The following is a 19769-nucleotide window of genomic DNA, read 5'->3' as shown; positions in this document are numbered from 1 at the left end:
TATAGTTTGAGGAAGGGAGGAATCATTTGTTTCAACTATGGATACATATTTTTACATGCATTTAACCTATAATTAGCCTTCCGTGGAAAAACAAGTTATGATACTCGTTTCAAAAGCAAGAAAAAGCTAAGAACATTTACCTTCAACAGTAAGGCCAGTGACAAACCTTGCAACACCATCCACATTTTGGCCAACTGGTAACACATGGTAGCATTTTTAACAAACGTATGTTTATATATGCAATTTCAAAGTACTTTCCATATAATCTCACCGTTTATCGCCGGTCTGTAATCTTGAAGACTGCCGCCCTGGAAAACCTTTGAATCATGGCAGGGGAGAAGGCAACTTCAGTAAACTCCCTGGACGTTCTGGCACAAAATGCAATTCAGATTCGCTTTCGTAAAGAACAAGCTGAAATGCATTACTCTCTGAATTCTTTTCTAGCAGCACTTGCTCACGGTGCATCGGTGAGGCACGAGTTGGGCAAGGCCAATAACACTGAAATCCGGCAAAATAATAAACCGTGTACTGGTTGGTTTCCACTGCCCGGAGGTTGAAGCCAATTTTGTGTGCAAATCAAATGTGACGGCCGTCACCTCCATCCAACTACAGGAGTATTGTTTGTAGCAGATATGTTTAACTGTAGTTTCCAAACAATTGCAACACAACAGGTTACCATACACCTGGACTCAGATCGTAACACTCGTTACAACAATGCAAACCATACAGCTACATAGTGTGCTTCTTAGAACTCCCACCTGCTTCCAATTTAGTCACGTCTTGGCAGACAAAGTGCCCCTACACTGTGTGCTGACTAAACAGTAAGGAACACTCGACTTCAAAGTCCAAATAAAAAAACACCACAAGGCTATCTCAAAGTATAAAGACAATTTAATATTTATATAAATACACAAAACTATACATTACGTTTTTCATGTTGCATTCATGTCGCATCTTCTTTTTAGAGGCACAGTCATAACATAACCTCTGGCGTGAAGGAGGGCTCAAAAAGAACAGAATATATTTAAACAAAATGCAGTGGTGAGGCAACCAATAGCATAGCCAGGACCACAGCTCAACACAAAGTGGTTTAAGGCCCCTACCCCTTACCCCTTATTTTGAAGGGGGAAGGGGTAAGAGACAAGGTACCTAGCGGCCAAAAGTGTAGTCACAGAATGAGCAGGGTGGTAGTTCTCAGCACACTTTCATTAATTACAGGATAAAAATCGTTTAAAAAAAATCGATTCAATGTCATTGCCAGGGTCGATTCCCCTCCCCCGCCATCATAGTTGCCAGACATATTTTAACAATGAAACAATTTTCGGATAAATAACATAACCCATACAGAAAATACATAGTAAAAAAGAGTTTGTAATCAGCTTGGGCTTGAATTCTTGGCTACACGGTAAAATAAGGCAGAAACCAAAACCAACTGTTAGCTTCCTCCTCTGTTGCATGGAACACTCATAAATTAATCTTTCAAATTCATTCATTCATTTCCCAAAGTTCATATGGAGAATAAGTCTATGCCTAGGCAAGGAGTATCAACACCAGTGACGGAAACATTATGAAAAGGTGCTTTTGTGAAGGGTAGAGTGAACAAAGCATTACAATTGTGAAATGCATAGATAGCCCACTATTCTTAAAACTCATGCAGATAGTCGTCTTTAACTACATTAGGGAACCAAATTTAAAATAGAGCCGTCATGACCGATTGCATAAAATAAAAATATATAAAGACACAATGTGAATGTCTTTGATTGGGTTACAGCACCTCACAGTGGTCTACTGATGCAAGTGTGTGGGGTGGGGGGGGGGGATTTTCCGACATCACTCTTCCTTCTCGTTGTGATTGGCGTTGCCGTTCATGACGCCGTTGGAGTGGTGAGCCCAGGTCTGGTTCTGCATGGACTTGGGGAGCCTCTTGCCCTTGGTGTAGGCATGGTACCAGAAGTTCAGGAACAGCAGCAGGAAGATGAGTCCGTAGAGGCCAATGATGTAGATGAAGACCGGAAACTGGTAGGGGCAGTCCTCCAGAAAGAAATACTGCCAGATGTGTGTGGTCACCATCACAAACTGTATCTGAAGAGAGGAGAGGGGGGAGACATGAGCATGTCACTTCTCAACAAAGACCCCTCACAGACAGCTGAACCACCATGCTCCACCATGCTCCACCATAGCCTACCAGCTGGATGGACGTCAGGTACTTCTTCCACCACAGGTACTTCTGGAAGCTAGGGCCCAAGGCGGTCAGGCCGTAGTAAGTGTACATGACGACGTGCACTATGCTGTTGAGCAGTGCGTGGAACGTTCCCAGACCACCTATGGGACACAAGTTAAAAGGGGGTCAAAGAACGGCCATTTTTTGGTACTCAATTTGGAAAAAGGCTGAAGAAAAATGTTATGGTGTCAAGATTTGTACCTCCAGCAAAGCGCACGCCAAACCACCACGTGAAGGGCATGATTGAGTGGTGGTAGACGTGGAGGAAGGTGACCTGGCTGTTCCTCTTCCTCAGCACGAAAAAGACCTAACAAAGGATAAAAACATTTGTGAGTTTTGTAGTCAAGTGAGAGCGCAATTACCATTCAATATTTGAACCGTCTGCTTACTGTGTCCAACATCTCTATGAACTTTGAGAAATAGTAGAGCCAGCACGTTGCCACCATCTAGAGGAGACGGGTGGTAAAGACAATTTTAGACCACAAATGTCATGCAGGTAGATCAGCCTTTGGAGCATAAAGGGGTGACATTATGCAACCAGGGGTGAGTATGCTTAGCAATTACAAGCCGTTTGAAAATCTGCCCTTCCCTGTGCCTTGGTGAAATCATATGTTGGAGTATCCGCCTAGCTGTATGCTGGATAGATCAGTCTACCGGCCTACACTGGCCGCGTTTACATAGACACTTCTCATCCGATTCGTTTTCTAATTTGAATAGATCTATTTTCATCATGCAATCGAAATGTACGGTATAAATGGTATTTACAAAAAAAAAAAAAAAGTAAGGGTACGTTCATATGTCTCTCGCGCAAAACCGTTGATTGGTCTGGACTTATGTTATATGTAAGGCATAATGTTGTACAGAACGCCGGTCATTATCGAGAAAATAAGCCCCGACAGGGAGAATCGGACCAAGAAGTGAAGGTGACTTGCTTCGCCCTGAAGGGTATATTTTCGATAATGACCGGCGACGTCCTATACATTATCTCGCTTATTACACGAGCCCTTGCCAAAACGAAACAATATCTTCACACGGTGTGTCTTTTTACAATTACCATTCGTAGTGTTGATCAGCAGAGAAATAGTCTCCCAAAGACGTTGACGTCGCTTAGCAACCGGACACCCTGAGGTTGATGAGTTACCAGAATATTAGCGGATTGATAAGAAAGACGTGAATCAGGCAAATAATCCTATAGACAGCGGTCAAGTTCGGTGTGCATAAAAGGTACCGACGGACCAATGCGAACTACTGCAGCTGCCGACGCCATCGATCCAAGTTAAAAAGTAGCCGCACCCACCCCAAACCAATTGGAATAAGTGTATACATGTAGATTATAGCGGACGACACCACCTCTTCTATTCCGCATGGAATTCTATTCCGAGCAGAGAAATGCATACATACAATCATTTTTGTATTCCGATTGAGTTGTCCTTCTAATCAGATCAGAAGTGTCCATGTACACACGGCTACTGTGGACAGTAGTAAATGTTGCTCATCTATCCATACATCTAGCTGAACACTCCCACTTGTGATGTCACTTAGGCATAATGGGCAACACACCTGGTGGCATAATATCAGCCCTCTAAAGATTTTGTAGTAGAACAGCAATTCTTACCCTTTTACCCGTGGGCGAGTAGTCCACCAAGTCACAGCGAAATGTGTAGCCTGTTCCCCAGCCAGCCATCCAAAACTGAAAGACAAAAAAAAAAAAAAAAAAAAACTCTAGGCAAAACCATCCAAAATGTTTACACTGCTTTTTTTTAAACTTTTTTTTTTTTTAACTTGAAGCCCCCCTTTCAGCAAATCAAACTCCCAGATTTAGGTCCGACAGTCATAAAAGTAGTTGACGGTAGGATGGCCAAACTTGCCAGTCAGGTTTATGCTCAGGGAAAGAAAGCAGCCGAACAAGTATCTCTGACTCAAGACTCCACAATGTCAATACTGAAACTTTTAACTATTAAAAGGCTGAATCAGATAGAAACTCATCTTTTCGAAAAACGAAAAGATGAAAACTCAGCATTAACTTAACTTTGTAAAAAGAGAAGTTTCCGACCCCACTGGCCTACATGCCAATCAAAGTGCTGTGGAGAAGGGACAATGGTCCTGGCATGATGCCATCACCATGCTTTGTCGCGCAGTTTTGGAAATTAGAAGCCATAATAAATTGAGATCCTGAACTGATGGTGGCAATTGCAGGGCAATAGGACACAGTCTTGCACAACCGCATTTCACAAGGCTGATGTATGTAGGAGGTATGACTATTAAGTTCACCTTAATCAAATAAAAATGTGTCTTGACACTGATCAGAAGGAAATATGACAACTGTTATTAAGCAGTTTGGAATGACCACACCCTTATCGCAATGTTTGCCTTTCAGTTATAGTCTCACCTTACTACCAAGCAGTAACGGCTGAAATTTGCATCAATTGTGCTGTGAGGGCATTTCAACTGAGCCCATTTGGTCACATATTTAACCTTGTTCAGGCTCAGGGGAAAATGACAATTGTATCTAGTTCAGCAGCTGTGCCATGCCTCCCAACTTTCCATCAAAACCAAGTGAGGCCTTACCTCATAGCACATGTATAGCGAGAGGGCGACCACTCCAAAGTTGTAAACTACGAGAACCCCTTTGAGGTCGAAGGCCTTCCGGTTCGCCATTAGCCGCGGACCCCACGAGGTGACGAAGAAGATGTATGCAGCGATGATGATGGTTTGTGGGAGAGGAGAAGACATAAGCAACCAGTTGCCTGTACGTGGGTCTGCAACCGAAGAATGGCAAGTTAACGGAAATATATCTAAATTGATTTTCCCGTAGGAAATATTTCATCTTTTTTATTTATATATTAACACACAATAGAAACATTCTCAAGTAGTCAACCAAAACAGAGCCTCTTTGAGACGCACGTGTGTAATTGAGTTGTATTGCATACTTTTAGTCAACTTACAAATGAAAAGGAATTAAATGAAACGGGATGGCTGTGTTTTGTCAGCTGAAGGTCATTTAATGCCATGCTATAAACGGCTTAAAATCAATAACCTGCAGAAATACACAACAAATGCAGAAGACCATCTGCATCCACCCACCTGCATTTTGGATAAACCGGTCATACAGAAGAGCCATGGATGATTTTACATTTACAAACTCCATCTCGAGACTCGAACCAAGTAGGCTATCTGCAAAACAAAATCAAAAATGCACAATCAAAACATTATATTTCATAATATGCACCTGGTCGTTCTCATTAGAATTAGGGAAATTGTGAAGTTCAACATGAGTCGATTTCATAGTTTGCATTGGCAAATCATTTCCTCATCGAACCAAGTCAACCAACATCAACATAACTTTAAACCAACAAACGTCTGTTTGACATGGTGTTCTTGGGGGGGGGGGGGGAAATATCAAAATAAACTGCAAGCATTCCACGAGAGATCTGAATGCAGATCTGTCTGAGCATAGTGTGTGTCACGCAGAAATGATAAGCTCTCGTCTGGTTTAGGAGCACATCACTCATCAACTCGGCAGGTAGCCTTTACTTTAGAATAGATTATGAACATTTACATCCAAGGGGATTGGCCACATCCGTATAACGTTAAGTGAACCGTTTATTTTCAACAATCAGGAAACTGGACACACTGGGCTCTATTAAAGTTTTCCCCAGGGTGTGTACCTCTGTCGCAACGGCCACTCTAGAGAAAGGCGGCCAGGGTTTGGCACGCTACGTCAGTGCATTCACTCGACTTAAAGAAGTAGCCTGAAGTGTTGAAGGCACACCCATGAGCAAGCATCCGAAGCATGGCAGGTTCAAGGAATACAGATAAGCAGATGGCTACAACGGTGCTTATAGAAACTTTCCAGAGAGCCGGAGGGGAGCTATAATATAACCGTGCAACCGCGCGTAAAGTTTGTGTTCACAGTTCACACAAAAGTAAAATCCAGTTGGGCAATTAAAAAGTTATCCTAGAGGCGGACAACCCAATAAGGGGCTCCTGGGGAAACTTATCAGTAAGTCGATAGTTTCTCAAAAAGACATTTCTAAACTGAATATAAAATACTTACACAACTTGAATGACGCGTGCGGTCGACGCAGATATTTATATTCCCAAGAATGCGGGGGTTTTTTTGTTTCTTTAATCAAACCTACCGTTACAACGACAACGGTAGGACCAGGGACACAGGTGTGTCAACATCGAGTAATCATCAGCAACGTTCTCTCTCCCATCTTATAGGGTGGATCAAATGGGCGGCGCTCTCGTATTAATGAATGAGGCCGTACCTTTGTCGTCAGCCAATGGTGACAGATCGTATCACATTACAAGCTGTGTTTTGTCGAGTAACAGGTAGGCAGGCCTATTTTATGGTGGATGTATAGTTTTTTTATTGATAGTTTTTAGTTTTATTTGTTTGGTGTTGAATGTGGCATGGATATTATTTTTTTTAATACTTTATTTCTGTAAATTACATTTTGAATGGACATGTAATAGTCTAACCCAAAGCTTATTCGCTTTACTGTATTGTAAAATAGGCATGGTGCAGGTAAATATATATTGCGAGATCATGAAATTGAAAAATTTCATTTAATATCGCACCTGTTGTTTAGGCAGACCAATCAGGGTAAAAGGCCTAATCCAGTGCTAATAATTCAGTATAATAGAATTAATCGTTACCATAGTATGCTATAAATAATAATATTAGAATATGGTACCAAATACATTTTGTTAAGATTACGTAGACGTTTGTGTTTGTTCAGGCAGGCAGGGTGTGCAAGGTAGTTTCAGTATCAAACCTTCTGGCTGGTTTTAACCAGGGGATCACAAGGAATATTTTAAACATTAAAAAAATGCAATTGGGAGGCAAGAGAAGAAGAGACAAGAGGCAGTGCAGATTGTACGGATGTTGGGGTGTTACTCCCATGCAAGGCTCCCTCAACAGATTATTCAATTGCTTTTCAACTTCCACACCTGCATTCAAAGACATTCATATGACCTGCACTCCTTGTGAGCAGAATCGTAACAGAGTTCCAAAGAAGTTATGTGCATACACAAAAAAGAAAAAATCTATTTGGTAAAAACATTTTATATATAAAAAAAAAAATAAAATCACCCAAAATTATGAATCCCACATACATTAATTATTTTAGCGAAGGAGCTCATAACAACGTAACAGAAGAGGCAAAGAAAGGATAAATATAATATGCACCCCTTAGTGGAGCGAAGTATCACATAAGCCATTGCTACCTGCATAGCAAAACGGGCCACTCTGGAAGCTATGCAGGGCTGGTCCTAGTCCATCCTTGGATGGGAGGCCGGTTGGTGCTGGTGGAGGTGTTGGAGGGACAGAAGCGAGTGCTCATCCCTCTTACGTCACATCCCCAATGCCCCAGGACAGAGAGGAGCACTCTGTCCCGTCAATTATTATTATTACATCAATATCACAAAAGTAGAAATCAGGCATTGTCAATTCTTCTTTATTTTCCCGTCCTATGCGTTATTTCCAATGGGGGCCCCGTCCCCCAGAACAGCAGGCCCTCGAGCACTTAGTCCTCTGTGTCCGCCCTGTGCGTCTCAGTCTTCCTCACTGCTCCAGGCATCTTCAAAGGCAGGGTTCACCGCAACAGGCCCAACGCCCTCCTGCAACACACGGGAGACAAGGCTCACTAGCCTTCGACCTTTGACCTTCACCACCCTAAGACGCACAAACTCCCAACGCTGGAAACGCTGAACTCAATTCAGTGAATAGGAAGTCATGGATCACAGTCATTATTAGTTGCTGTCATCTCAGTGCTATCATTGGAATTCAGCCCAGTCTGGTTCTGCCTGGTAGTCGACGTGTTTATGTTTTTTTTTCCCGCAAACTTGTGACAAAAAGGTGAACCTCACGCATTAGTTTTCACCACAGAAATAACGCTACAAATCAGTTTGTGATACAAGTCAGACATTGATTTATACACAATACAAATCTCCACAATAAAGAGGAATAAGGTCATTAATTTGCCCCCGCCAAAAACCACCACCACTGACTGGGTCTTGTTAGAGCTGTTGAACGCATTCCATGTATGGAATGCGTCCCATACATGGAACGCATTCCATACATGGAATGCGTTCCCCCCAGCCAGTGGAGCAGGGTGGGGTTTTGAAACAAGAGGGAGCTGTCGAAGAGGAGGGCGTACCTCTCTTTCCTCCTCCACATCTGGGGCCCTGAGGGCGGGGATCCAGGCCAGGACGTTACAGTCTTTACCTCCCGTGTAGAGCTCCTGTGACAACACGACACAGAGGGGTGTAGAATACATGCATTGTGCTGTTAGTGTTGCATCACAAGCCAGGGGACACCGGTTGCCCGGCAGTCTGTTGCGGGCCAACAAGTAGGGGAGAGGGAGGGAGAGGGAGGGAGAGGGGGGGGTGGGGGGGGGAGGGAGAGAGAGAAAGATCTCAGCCTGGAGGAACCTGTTGGAAAACGACATCATCATTGTCCTTTGTATGAGTGTGTGTCTAAAGTCTTTGTAGATGTTGTTTAACTATTTCTGGTTTCTTATTGCAGATACACTGATGTTTGAATCTCTGCTGATCATAAATAGTATCCATGCTTCCTTTTCTCAGTTAGATCTGACCTATCATTCTGGTTCAAATTGAAGGTTAAAGCGTAAAGCAAAAACCTGCTGTTAAAGACTTTAAGTGTTAAGGTCGCTTTGCTACTCGCCGAACATTGTCTTTTTTCAGACGTAAATCAGCCATGATTTTTGTTCTACTTACCCACTCTAGCAATTTAAGCAGTTCTGTGTGAACACAGAACTGAAACTTGCAGATCTGTTTGTTTGTGGGCCCTATTGGAGCAACCTAGCCAGGGCAATTCATATGCGCTTACTTGGGTAAGCGCATATGAAAACAACGATACAACTATGGGAGTTGCTAAACATTGGTTTGGAATATAATGGTTGTCAATGGCTAGTCAATGTGCCCGAATTCTAAGTGAGTGTACAACACAATAGGGGCTGAGTTCAAAGAAAAACCTGGCAGAACAACATGTGGACATGTTCAACAATTAAACTGGGATCTAAGCAAACCTAACCTGCAGGGAAGGTAGATTAAGATTAAGTTTAGCTGTATTATAAAGTGGACTTGTAAAAGGTGTGTTCCACGGAAGCACATCATACCCAGCACTCCTTAAAGTCTGTCAATAATATTATTTTAACGTTAAGGAAATCAGTTGAGGACTGGCGGATGCTTCATTCAGGATAATAAGGAACTGTGGACTTCTAAATTCCGAATCCGATAAATACGCAATACATCATGTCAATGTGTTTCCATCTATGAAAAACATTGTTTTGTAAATGTGTTGCTATTTATAAAAGGCATCATTATAGGAAATCGATACCACCTTAGAATCCATTAATAACTACATGAGCAGGGTGTAAACACAACATCTCTGCATGCCTGTTGGGACAAACTTGTCTGACTGGAGTGAAGGGAGGAAGGAGGGGGATAGGAGACGACGATTGGGTGGGGGTGACGAACGGGTGGTTGACATGTTGTGTCACAGAAATGACAGACAGAACACCTAAAACAACAAGAAGAAAAGTATGCGGGCCAGAAGGTGGAAGCCATACGAAGGGAGAAAGAGAGAAACAACACATGATAGTGCTGAACGATTTGAGGAAATATTCAAAAATGCGATTATTTCGACCAACGTTGCAATTGCGATTTAGTATGCGATTTTTCTTGTTAAAGTTCCTTCTGTTCTGTTTTTTTCACGAAACAAGCAATAAATCATTCAATAGTATGACCAACACAACATTGGAAACAGTCAACATATGAAGTGCTCTTTCCTTTTGGCCTATGTGTTGGTATGAATTGATGCATGAATTGACATTATTAAATCTTTATTTAACTATTGAATCCTAAAAGAAAAATAAATACAAATCTTACTGATCTCCAGCAGGCTACTGTAACAATCGCAGCCTTTGCGATTTGTAAGTCGTATTACATAGCGGTGTTGGTTTGAATCGGATCAATGGTTCAGCCCTAACGGGTGGGGCGGGGTGCTGCCGACCTGGTAGTCTGGGTGGAAGTCACAGCAGTCCACGTTGTTGTAGTGGCCTCTCAGCGTGGCCACCAGCTCCCCGCTGTGCAGGCCGTACACGGCCACCGAGCTGCCGCACGGGACGAACACGCAGTCCAGGCTGCAGCCGGTCGACACCGTGAACTTTAACCCCTTGCGGCTCTCGTTGCTCACTTTCCCATAATTCACCTGGTGACACACACACACACACACAACAGAGGCAGAAAAGAATGTTGCTAGGGGAAAACTGATGAGTCGGACCGGCCTTATCCGGTATACATTTCATGTATATTCAAATGAGGAGGAATATTTGAAAGTGGTGTACATTTTGTCATATTTTGTTTTGGAATCATAATGACATGGAACAAAGTGAATAGGCACACCATGATGGAAATGAATCACACTATGAATCAATGTTGGTGAGTCAAAGTAGAGAGGGAGTGGTGAACCACCTTATATTTCAAGTGCAAACATGGGAAGCTAAGGAGAGAATTGCATAAGTCACCTGTTGTATTAAGGAAAACGATTCTATTAGGAATGTTCCATTATTGTTTCCATGGCTTTGAGAGGCATTTGTTTGTATCTGCTTTGAGTGAATAATAAATAATGAATGAATGAATGAAAAAAGTATGATTTATGTTACGGCCAACAGTCACGGTGGACACTTAGTTACATTTACATTTAGGGCATTTAGCACCTTTATGAAGTACATTTGTCTGAAGAAAGGAAATGAGTAGGACATTGAATAAAAAGCTCTGAACTTGATGATCGTGATTGTCAAGAAAGAAGGGTAGAACCTTGATATCAAACACCAAGCGAGCTGCAATCTGCCCTTTAACTCTAATTTAGGGGCTAGGCATCATGCTCAAACACATTGGTGTTTGAACCGACAACCCTTTTGCCCCCACACAAAACTTACCAACGTGTTCTCTCCGTTGCTACTGTTCCACAGGCGCATGCGGTCATCCGTTCCCATGGTGATGAGATAGAGCCCATCCCCGCTGAAGCACAAGCCATTCACTCTGCCATTATGCGCTGTGTTGACTGGTAGGAGGAAAAGGGAAATCACCGGGGACAGGTGGAACATGAATGGAATCCCTGATGGTGAGACAGCTATAGCTGGGTAGTGACTGCCGTGCAATGTTTTTCCCAAGAGCATATGTATATGTAAAGACATTTAAATGAAAACATCTTTGATATAGATAGATATGAAGGTGATATAGATATTATAGATATATAAATATAGATCTCCAAGATCTCACTCTCAGTGTGAGACATTTTATGAAGGGCGACTCTTAGGTCACACATCACAATCCTCCAACTGTTCAGTGTAACTTAAGATATCGCACACATAGATAAGCTATCATTCACTGGTTTAGCTCTGAGCTAAGTTTTTCTACTCCTTAGTTCAATAAACATGTTCTGAATGCTCAACCTTTCCTCCAGAGCTTTACACCTCAGAGTACAAAAGATTGTGTTTGCATTAAATCACCCAATCTAACCTGTCACACGTGAAGATATCCAGTATCAAGTAAACCGAGACTCTTATCCAAGACCATTAGGCTACTGAACTCTAGTAAGGCTCACATCAATAGGCTTGAGTCCCTCTGTGTCTATTGCACTGCATTAAAACCCAAAACCCAAATAAGGTGTATGAGACGGAGAGGACTAGGAGAAAGGGAAGGAGAGAGAAATTGGGGACGGACGGAGACAGAGAGACAGATAGCCGGAAAGTGGAGAGAGGTAAAGCAGAGTGAGACAGACAGCGAGAGGGAGAGACCGATAGCCGGAAATTGGTAGAGAGGCAGGCCGAGTGAGACAGACAGTAAGAGGGAGAGACAGCCGGAAAGTGGAGAGATGAAGGCAGAGTGAGACAGCCAGAGAAAGAGAGACAGATAGCCGGATAGTTAGAGACGGGCAGACCAGTGAGACAGACAGAGAGACAGAGCTCGATTGCCCAAAACAACAAAGTGAGGGACCACTACCTGCCTCGGCGGCAGCTTTCGACTTGTCTCCGTTGTGTTGGTCCAGGGTAAACAGACTCCCGGAGGCCCGTCGTACATCCCATATTCTCACCGTGCTATCTGCACTGAGAGGTTGTGCATGGGGAGAGTTCATGAGATGGAGTAAAGGGTGAAACGATGATTAGCATTGTATATATATTCTTTGAGTCCTTCAATCACAATCATATCAAGAAAAAAACATTTACCATATGGGCTTGAAAACAACAATAGAAAAAAATCTCCCGTAGCGACAAGCTTCCACCGGAAGTTATTTTCTTACAACATAGCGTTATTAATTTATACGCAGATATGACACATCCCATTACTATTATAATCTTCCCAAAAGCCTAACTTTACTCATTAACTTTGGATATATGCTCATTGATTAACATCCAACCATTCTAAACCAAGCGATGAACCATGGCAGCGAGGAGTTAAACTTCGCTATGGATAGCGATCACAAATGTTTGTTTTAGAAGCGGGTCACAGCTGGTCCTTCAAAAACGTCTCTCTACCAGAACATCACAAGATACTCTTAAAGGAGACATATTATACCACCTGCTGTGAGTGGGATTAGTCGTTATAAGCCATTTTGAAAATCTGCCTCTTCTGACATAAGTTGGAATGTCCACCTAGATGTATGCTGGATAGATCAGTCTACCAGCCTACCCAATGGACTGTAGCAAACGTTGCTCATCTATCCATAGAACTAGGTGGACACACCCACTTGTACTGTCAGAAGAGGCAGATTTTTTCAAAACGACTTGTAATGGCTAGTGAGACTCACACCTGTTGGTATAATATGTCACCTTTAATGAGACATTTCATTATTTGTTATTTAATCACTTATGGTCCTGAGAGACGCTAGCAGCAAGTCCCACTGGTTTAATTAGGGTTTCTGAGGCGTTGTGAGAACCAGTGGGTTCACCACCGTGTCAACGTATCCGACTCCCATCTGGTCATTTCCAGCGAGGCCGGCACAGACAAGTGCTGAGAAATATTAACAACAACAACAACAACTGCAGAGCAGTAGTAAACTCCCACCATTGGAACAAACTACCGCTTTGACAAAGGGCCGTGTATTTTTACGTTCAACAACATTTCAACACTTCTAGTTATTCTCTGTGTGTTTACCTGGCGGAGGCCAGTATGTGCTCGTTCCTGGGCGACCATCGCACAGACAGGATCTCGGCCCGATGACCTGTAAGCAGAGGAGGGTGGCCCACATGCTGAACACGTGCTGCATGCCCTCAGGAGAAACAAAGGGAGACGAAGCCGCCCCAGCCCAGCCCCAAACCCTCGGGGCTGCTTACCCTCCCGTGCTAGATAAATACGCAGGAGATTCAAAAAAAAAGACCCGGGATGAAATGCCCTTGAAGGGGTGTAACCACGGAAGCGACGGCGGAGTCTGAGGTGCGCGGAACCGCCATCCAAACCCAGCCTCCCCAGATAGAAGTGCTTCTCTTAAAGCAAAGGAGATCATAAGAGAGCACCAATGGGAAATATGACATGATTATCTTATATTTTATACATACTTTAATATATTGTATGGCCAATCATATATTAAGTAGGCCTATAACATAATTTAACCATACAAATAATAATAATAATATTTTCCATATAATTATAATAGGCCGATCAGTGTTGACTTGTTCCCAAACAAATGTTTTATATATATATATATTCATATTTGGTTTTTTTCATTCTCTCATATAATAGCGCAGGACATTTTGTGTGTCCCCGTCTCTCAATGAGCAATTGAGATTAAGAAGGGGGAATATTGTACGTCGAGTTGAATTCATGTGTTTTATGTCTGTTTGAAACAAGCCAAATATATTTAATGTCTCTGAAATTAATTAATACAATTTTACGATATGCCATAAAACAAAAAAAAATACAATAAGTGTGTGTCTGGTTGGTTCGGATAAATGCCACCATATGAAAATAGTTGAATTCCCAAAATGCTTCATTTATTATTTAAGGTTAATGTCATTGTTGCCATTATTAATATATCCTACCTTGCCTCCTATGTAATAAATTAGGCCTTTCCTTGTGTAACGAAGAACAGTACAGTCTACCGTCTACTAAACATGGTATGCCGAAGAGAAAACATCAGATGACTTAAAGTTCTGATCGTAAGCGGCCTACGTGACTAAATACATAGACAAATCTTCCAAGTACAAGACGCAGCCTGAGATTTAACTAATGTCTGTCAGTCGAATGCCTAAGTTAGCCCTTCATAAGCTGCTTGAGCCGCAAAAAGGTATTCACACCACGCAGCGCCAACCCTGTTGTGTGTGCACAATCGACGCACTGGTGTGTGTGTGTGTGTGTGTGTGTGTGTGTGTGTGTGTGTGTGTGTGTGTGTCTCTGTCTGTCTGTCTGTCTGTCTGTCTGTCTGTCTGTCTGTCTGTCTGTCTGTCTGTCTGTCTGTAACAACTCACCCTGTAGCACATGAATGCGGGAGCCTGACTTGAGGTCACACAACTGAAGTTTAGGGTTCTTGGTGCCAACTGTGAACAAAACATAACAGCAGAAGCAGTAGAAGGTAAACCGGGGGTCACTAGAACAAATTCCTGCTTCAGATGCTTGTTTGTCAAAACACATGATGCATCGCAAATTAAGTTAAAGTACATAAAATCTGAATTGCAAACATGGAAAATCCCTAAAATCTTTTAGTGATGGGTCGATGTAGGGGGTTGAGACAGGGTAGCAAAATAGATAACATCGGAAACACAGACAAAAGCAGGGGCCAAACATGGCAAATATGAAAGCAAAGGAAGCCACTGAAATATATTCTGACATTTGCATTGTGTAACGTTGACTGCAATACTGGTATTCGGAGTGGATGTGTTTGTGAGGAAATGATCACACATTAACACGTACATGGCATGGGCGCTCCCACCGAGAGGAAAAAACTGGACTCCCTGGTTTTCATAGACGAGGTGATACTATAAACTCATGCACATCGATGAGCTCACACACCCGGCATTCACAAGTGGGCGGAGAAAGACCGCGGCGGACATATTAAACACGGGCAACAAAGGATAGGAATACTGATGGGGAGGTTATCTGAATCCTAAATCAGGCCAGGAAGGAAAATCCTCAGGGGTAATGTTTGGGAAGACTACCAAGGCAAGGCAAGGAGTGGTGTAACCTGTTAGGCAGCGGGGAATCAGTGCATGTCCTCAAACACCTTGGGTGCAGGAAAACATTGAGAAACAAATACAGGGAGATTTAATGATCAGCTTCTAAGCAACGAATACGCTAAAAGATGACTTGGGGCTGTGTGTGTGTGTGTGTGTGTGTGTGTGTGTGTGTGTGTGTGTGTGTGTGTGTGTGTGTGTGTGTGTGTGTGTGTGTGTGTGTGTGTGTGTGTGTGTGTGTGTGTGTGTGTCTGGGCTTACACCCGGATGTGTGTGAAATGAGAATGCATGCGCAACCCGTTGGTCCAGTTCAGTGACAAAGCAACAAGTTTCCCTGAACCAATCTCCACCAGTCATTATGAAGGTTATGTTCAAAGTTTCGTTTACAAACGGGAATGATCTTTTTACGACATAATTATTGAGCCTGTTATTATGTCCAGGGGATACTTGTTGGTGATTTGGGGCCTTGACATCATACCGAGGTTGCAAAAGTGTTTATTTTGGCAGGCTTTAAGAAGAACCATCTACACACTAACGATTATCAAATTTAGAGCTCCACCAATACAAAGTTATCATACGAGGAAGATAAATGAACACTCTATTGCCTGCATCAAGATAAAGCATACAGTGACTCTGATATGTAATTCATTTGAAAGGAAAGATTTACGAATTGTTCTTAATCTAAAGTAACAGCCAAAGCATGACTCGATAACGTTTACATTTTTGACCATTCATCTAAACTAATTAGATCCAGGATATAAGTTGTTGCTAAAGGCGTCGACACGTACAAAACCTGTTGTAAGCAACATTGGATTCACAAGATAAGCGTGGTATCTCAACTGAGTTTGAACTCATAACAAATATCTAAACACACACACACACACACCCACAAAAACACACGCACACACACACACACAAAAACTCACGCACACACACACACGTGGTACATGTGTACCTGCAACAAGGCTATGTTTCCGGGCGACGGGGGACATGTGGTGGCAGTAGACATTTCCGTCGAACATGAAGCGCTCAGCCGGCTGGGGAAGTCGACAGAGGAAGAAAGAAGGAAAAGTCAACAATAGTCAAACATCCTTACTTTTTAAATATCCATTCTGTCTGAAGAATGTCAACACAAACTGAATAGCGCCAAATTATCTCTTTAATTTAAGTGGAAATATTAAATAAACAGAAAAGCTTCATGTATGGTAAATGCCTAAAACCGATGAAATCAACGAACCAGATCTGTTCATTGTATGCACACGTCCTTAAAACAAATGATAAAGAGAAATTGGTCAATAAAGCCTAGGGGACCACAAATGCCTTGACACTCAGACAGTTTCCCGGTAACTGTTGTAGAAGGCCGTCCATTTGCAGACACCTTATTTCAATAGATTAGGAGACTGAGTAGGTAGAAAAGAGGGTGTAGTGGGACTGTGCATGTCAAAATGGTTGGGAGAACAACTGGCCTTTTAAATGGTATTTTTATGCCAAGTGATGAACTGTGTAGCGTGTCTCATGGAATGGAGGAGGGCAAAGCTAGAGAGGATCTTCATAATGTATATAGGCTCAAACAATGGGTTTTATCTAGTTTGGGTGGTATAGTTGGGCAGAAGAGCCAGTTACAATGCAAATTCTTCAGCAAGCAGCCTATCTGAGGCCTCGCTGCCAGCAAAGGACCAAGATAAACAAGAAAAAGGGCCAACAGCTATGGATAAGGATCACTTTGTAAATAAATAGAATTATACTGGAGACACATTCAGAGTTAATATTTTTGCCAGAATATCCAGTATTCAATTTCAATGGAATTCATTAATAGTAGGAATAGTAGTAAAAAAAAATCTTATTTTATAATTTTCCTTCCTTTACTCCTCAAATTCAAAGGACCAAGTCAAAATGTCCAAATACCGGCCTCTCCTTATCTTACCTTAAGTGTTTCAGTATCCCACACCTTCATTGTCTTGTCAAATGAACTGGAGATAAACATTCCAGTGTCAAATGGATACCACTGCACCGTCTCCACGCTGAACTTGTGTGCAAACCTACTCGATCTGGAAACACAATTGACTGAATTATGACCACCATCTACAGTCACAACTGTCTGCTGCTTAGGAGTTTCGCAAATGAAAAGGGCTAAACCATTTGGTTCATATTTACAAATAATACAAAAAAACATTCACATATACAACACAACAAACTCACTCCAAAAGACCTTTTTACAGTTTACAAACAACAGTGAGATTTGTTTGCTGCGTACGCAATGAGGCAACAGTGTGACATAGTGAAATGGTTTGTCAATGTGTGAAAAGGCACCAGCCACCAAAGACAGGGAATTCTACCTAAACAGATTGACTTTGAAAAGTGAGTAGGTAGAACTGAGCCACTGATTCAATATTTAGTGATCAGATACATAGACACATTTGCTGTAGAAACCTAGTGTGTGAATACTAGATACACATTATGAGCGGTCATATAATCTCATGACTATAAAGTGTTAATTTATGTGTTGTGAGGACGCATCAGATCTTCTGAGAGCAGCTCTTCTCGACGTCTCAAATATCATTTGAGAGAAGATGTGGATGGATTCTGTCTTTCGGGAACACTAAATAAATGGCAATAAGATTTAATTACACCATGTTAGCACAGAAGACAGTCTAAGGAAAGGAACCATGCTTTTGAATTCATGATTCATCACTGGACTCGGAAGGCAAGTCCCTTGATGCTTACGACAAGGCTATCTGTGAGTGCCCGGCCCGCGGCATAGGCGAATGCTAGGGGTGTGTTTAAAATGTGTATATATATATGAGAAATGTTTTACGTCACGTTTTTCTTTAATACTGTTTTTATTTAGCAGGTTGTTTTTGTTTCTAGAATAAAGAAAAACTCAACAGCTATGCAGTTTCTGTGTAAGTATGAACCCAGTGATTGACGGTGGAATTGGCTGCAACATTGGTGTAGGTGTGTGTTGTGTTTTCCTTTACATGAATAAAAGACATTTAAACCATACATTTCTGCAGAAAAGGCACAGATTGGTGCATAAAACTTCACGATGCATAAACCAGAATGCAGGAAATAAGTTTATCATGTTTATCAAAGTTTATCATGCTCAAAATTCCGAAGGTGGGTCATGGTAAGGTGATGCTCACAACACTCTAAATTAAATTAATTAAGTATTGTAATCGTCTGAATGAATGGGACTCAACACCACTTCTGATGCCCAAATGTGGACTTATGATGACGTGGAATTTAAAAAGGGTAAATGAATATTGTTATACTTCATTTATAAACTTCAGTGATTTGTAAACCTAATAAATTTGTATCATTATTATACATAGATACATATACAGACTATGACTAATGCTACAACGCATTGCCCTCTAGTGGCAACAAACACATTTCGCACCTTCCCACGGTGCCAACTGCTTTACATGTGTACTGGGGTTTCCCGCTGTAGTTCTCGAGGTCATAGATCACGATGACCCCGTCTGCTCCTCCAGACAGCATACTATACAGAGAGAAGGGGATCCGCAAGTTTATGGTCACAACAGGCAATGTCATCGTTTTGCCTTTGAGATTAATCTGAAGAATTTGTTTATCACATTTAACCAGCAGTAATATACGTCCTATAGTAATTGAAGAAACGATCAGTGATAGTAATTTAATCCCACAGAAGTTTGATTCAGAAATAAATGGGACATAAATAGGGGATATGTATTCATTGATACTTACTATCTACCCTCCACAGCCTCTATGTCCAGGCAGTTGACTCCGTTGCCGTGGATTCTTTCCACATCTCTGCCATGATTCAGTTCCAGACTGAGTAGTCTGTAAACAAATTAAGGTGAAACAAGTCAACTTCGAGCAAGTATGCAAACTGTCCAGATATGCATTATTCAAACAATTATACAGAAGAGTCATTGTATAGCAATTTTGAATGACATGTCTTAAACCTTTTTATATGATTGTATTGTTGATATCTGAATACCAATTACCTTCGTGTGGACTCTGCACGTCGAAGGCGAAGTGGATCGTCGATTCCAACCTTTCTTCCACTAATATACCCTAACATTTCAGAACCAAACTATTGTTGATGCCTCAGCTAACGTGATTTAGCCATCTTCTACACTAAAATAAAAACCTACGGCTCATTATTATTGTCCAATAATGTTGCATATTATATATTTCTTTCTCACGCATTCCTACATGTCCCTTGCATTGTTTATGTTATAGTAATACCTTACTTTTGATCCATAATCCATTTTAGTTTAGCATACATTTCTCAGTCGAGTTGCAATGTCCTGCCATGTTGTTACGTATGGCCTCAAGTGTACAAAAAAAGCTCCCATTGG

General features: G+C 41.9%; 2 protein-coding genes across 2 annotated transcripts; both read right to left on the bottom strand.

The window, feature by feature from the left end:
• Positions 1-873: 873 nt before the first annotated feature.
• On the bottom strand, positions 874-6417 carry elovl7a (ELOVL fatty acid elongase 7a). The gene is made up of 8 exons (XM_030358149.1): positions 6279-6417; positions 5306-5395; positions 4790-4980; positions 3837-3911; positions 2611-2667; positions 2423-2528; positions 2186-2322; positions 874-2082 (listed from the first exon to the last, which is right to left on the bottom strand). The coding sequence occupies exons 2-8, from the start codon at positions 5367-5369 to the stop codon at positions 1831-1833; spliced, it is 882 nt and encodes a 293-aa protein (XP_030214009.1). The 5' UTR covers positions 5370-5395; positions 6279-6417; the 3' UTR covers positions 874-1830.
• A 230-nt stretch (positions 6418-6647) lies between these two features.
• Positions 6648-19736, bottom strand: ercc8 (excision repair cross-complementation group 8). Its single transcript, XM_030358148.1, has 12 exons — positions 19413-19736; positions 19150-19245; positions 18824-18925; positions 17348-17471; positions 16379-16460; positions 14722-14790; positions 13412-13478; positions 12260-12363; positions 11194-11318; positions 10266-10463; positions 8389-8472; positions 6648-7849 (listed from the first exon to the last, which is right to left on the bottom strand). The coding sequence occupies exons 1-12, from the start codon at positions 19487-19489 to the stop codon at positions 7784-7786; spliced, it is 1194 nt and encodes a 397-aa protein (XP_030214008.1). The 5' UTR covers positions 19490-19736; the 3' UTR covers positions 6648-7783.
• Between the last annotated feature and the right edge of the window lie 33 nt (positions 19737-19769).

Source organism: Gadus morhua, chromosome 6 (genome assembly GCF_902167405.1).
Source record: "Gadus morhua chromosome 6, gadMor3.0, whole genome shotgun sequence".
Classification (NCBI taxonomy): Eukaryota; Metazoa; Chordata; class Actinopteri; order Gadiformes; family Gadidae; genus Gadus; species Gadus morhua.
Note: the sequence above shows the minus strand (reverse complement) of the source record. Positions and strands in the feature narration are given on the sequence as shown.

Coding starts and splice junctions, on each gene's coding strand:
- elovl7a (XM_030358149.1), bottom strand. CDS start 5,369: ATGGAGTTTGTAAATGTAAAATCATCCATGGCTCTTCTGTATGACCGG. Junction 4,981..5,305: donor CCGGTTTATCCAAAATGCAG/GTGGGTGGATGC, acceptor CTTCGGTTGCAG/ACCCACGTACAGGCAACTGG. Junction 3,912..4,789: donor CGCTATACATGTGCTATGAG/GTAAGGCCTCAC, acceptor TTTGTCTTTCAG/TTTTGGATGGCTGGCTGGGG.
- ercc8 (XM_030358148.1), bottom strand. CDS start 19,489: ATGTTAGGGTATATTAGTGGAAGAAAGGTTGGAATCGACGATCCACTT. Junction 13,479..14,721: donor CCGCATTCATGTGCTACAGG/GTGAGTTGTTAC, acceptor CTCTGCTTACAG/GTCATCGGGCCGAGATCCTG. Junction 8,473..10,265: donor ACTTCCACCCAGACTACCAG/GTCGGCAGCACC, acceptor GTGTTGTCACAG/GAGCTCTACACGGGAGGTAA.